Source organism: Parus major, unplaced genomic scaffold, assembly GCF_001522545.3.
Source record: "Parus major isolate Abel unplaced genomic scaffold, Parus_major1.1 Scaffold618, whole genome shotgun sequence".
Classification (NCBI taxonomy): domain Eukaryota; kingdom Metazoa; phylum Chordata; class Aves; order Passeriformes; family Paridae; genus Parus; species Parus major.
This window is the reverse complement of record NW_015379504.1, coordinates 1-2,040: the sequence shown is the minus strand read 5'-3', so window position 1 is coordinate 2,040 and position 2,040 is coordinate 1. Positions and strand designations below refer to the sequence as shown.

Genomic DNA, 2,040 nt, shown 5'->3' with positions numbered 1-2,040 from the left:
GGGACACTGGAGGGGACACTGGAGGGACACTGAGGGGACACTGAGGGGACACTGGAGGGACACTGAGGGGACACTGAGGGGACACTGGAGGGACACTGAGGGGACACTGAGGGGACACTGGAGGGGACACTGGAGGGACACTGAGGGGACACTGAGGGGACACTGGAGGGACACTGGAGGGACACTGGAGGGGACACTGAGGGGACACTGGAGGGGACACTGGATGGACACTGGAGGGGACACTGGAGGGACACTGGAGGCACACAGGATGGACACGGCAGAGCCGCTGCCCTTCACCTTTCCCCTAATTCAGGAATGACGGGGAGAGCTGGAAGCGCCGCCGCAGTTCCCGGGGAGGGGAGACCGATAGACCCCGACAAAAGGAACCTTCCCAATTTCCAAGGGGTCGCGCACGGACCCCCGAGGGAGCCGCGGGCACCGAGCCCCGGGGGAGGAACGGAGCAGCGCGGGAGGGGCAGCGAGCACCGACCCCGACTCGGGACCCCCGGCATTGACGTTGCCAGCACCGCCCCAGCCCCGGCACGACCCCGGCCCCGTCCTAAATCCCCCCCGATTCCCCCCGTGCCCCCCTGCCCCGCTCACCCGGCTGAGCGCGGACATCGCTGCAGCGGCTCCAGCGCTGCCGGGCGGAGCGGAGCGGAGCGGGGCGGTCACGGCACCCCGAGGTCTCCTCCTCCTCCGCCCCGTTCTGTCGGGATGACAGAATCGGCTGCTTTGATTTCCCTGTGAATTCACTTTTGCCGGGTGAAATGACCTCGCCGTGGGTTCGGGCGTCGCTGGCGGAGAGTTTGGGTTAATGCGGCAGAAACGGGCCCAGGTCCCTGCCCTGGGCAGGCACTTCACGGGTTAAACCAACAGGTTAAAAGAGCTGATCGTGGTCTCACACAGGCTTTGCTCCGGTATCGGTGGAGATGGGAACGGAGCTGGGGCACCAGGAGCGGGGGGAGCCTCAGCCTGGAGAGAAGGAGAGCCGGGGGAGAAGCTTCTGGCTCTCTACAACTCCCTGAGCCAGGAAATGATCGGGCTCTGCTCCGAGACAACAAGGACAGAACAAGGGGAAACGTCCTCAAGCTGTGTCAGGGGAGTTTTGGGTTGGACATCAGGAAGAATTCCTCCATGGAAAGGGTGGTCAGGCCTTGGAAGAGGCTGCCCAGGGAGGTGGAGGAGTCCCCATCCCTGGAGGTGTTCAGGGAATGACTGGACGTGGCACCTGAGTGAGGAGGTGGTGTTTGGTCAAAGGTTGAACTCACTGATCTTGGAGGTCTTTTCCAACCTTCGGGATTTGAAGATTCTAGGACTTTTTCTCCCTGTAGTTAAGAAAAAGTTAATTTGTAACTTTATGTTATTCCAATGTTTAATGAAGGTTTTTCAGGTGTTCTTCCTGTTTTAAAAACAGCCTCAATCCCACAGGGTGTGTGAGTTTGGGGCTGTTAAACATCCCCTGTGCAGGTTCTGCTGCACAAGTCACATTCCTGATTGTCACTGGGAGTTCCAGCTTCTGCCCATGGATTATTTATCTCTTACTTGCAGTGGTTCCTGCATACCTCAATATTCCTCAGGTGATTTATCATCAAACAACAGCCCCAGGATGCAGAGACATTTCTCCATCACGTTTAAGAGGAAGGTTCAGGTGGGTTTTCTGATGAGCAGCATGGATTTCACTGGAGTTCACTTGTTGGAGTCTGAGATACAGAGTGTGTGCCCTTGTTTCTAACACTTAGTTCTAGGATCAAAAGAAACACTGAATTTCATATAATATGAAATTTGTGAGCATGTTTTCATGGTGATACATGAGAACAAATGTTAAAGTTGGATAGGAAAAGTGTAAATGTGTAGATTAGAAAGTTTCTTAAATCACTGGGTGAAAAAGTAGTTTAGAGAACAGGAGACAAGTTGGAGGATTTAGGGTGTTGTCTCTTGTCCTTCTTTCTTCTTCATGTTCTTCTCCTGGAGGTTTTTGGGTAGTAGTAAGTGATTGGGTAAAAAATGCCACAGTGCATTTTTAATTAATTAATTTTA

At 54.5% G+C, this 2,040-nt stretch overlaps 1 protein-coding gene across 1 annotated transcript in view; it reads right to left on the bottom strand.

Annotated features, from left to right (window-relative positions):
* The window catches only part of LOC107199367 (medium-chain specific acyl-CoA dehydrogenase, mitochondrial-like), a gene marked incomplete at both ends in the record, with an annotated part of 9,683 nt that extends 8,886 nt beyond the window's left edge, over positions 1-797 (bottom strand). The window contains one exon of the mRNA XM_015616693.1: positions 604-797. Within this exon, the coding sequence (XP_015472179.1) occupies positions 604-797 (194 nt within the window). The remainder of the gene's footprint in view (positions 1-603) is intronic.
* Positions 798-2,040: the final 1,243 nt, after the last annotated feature.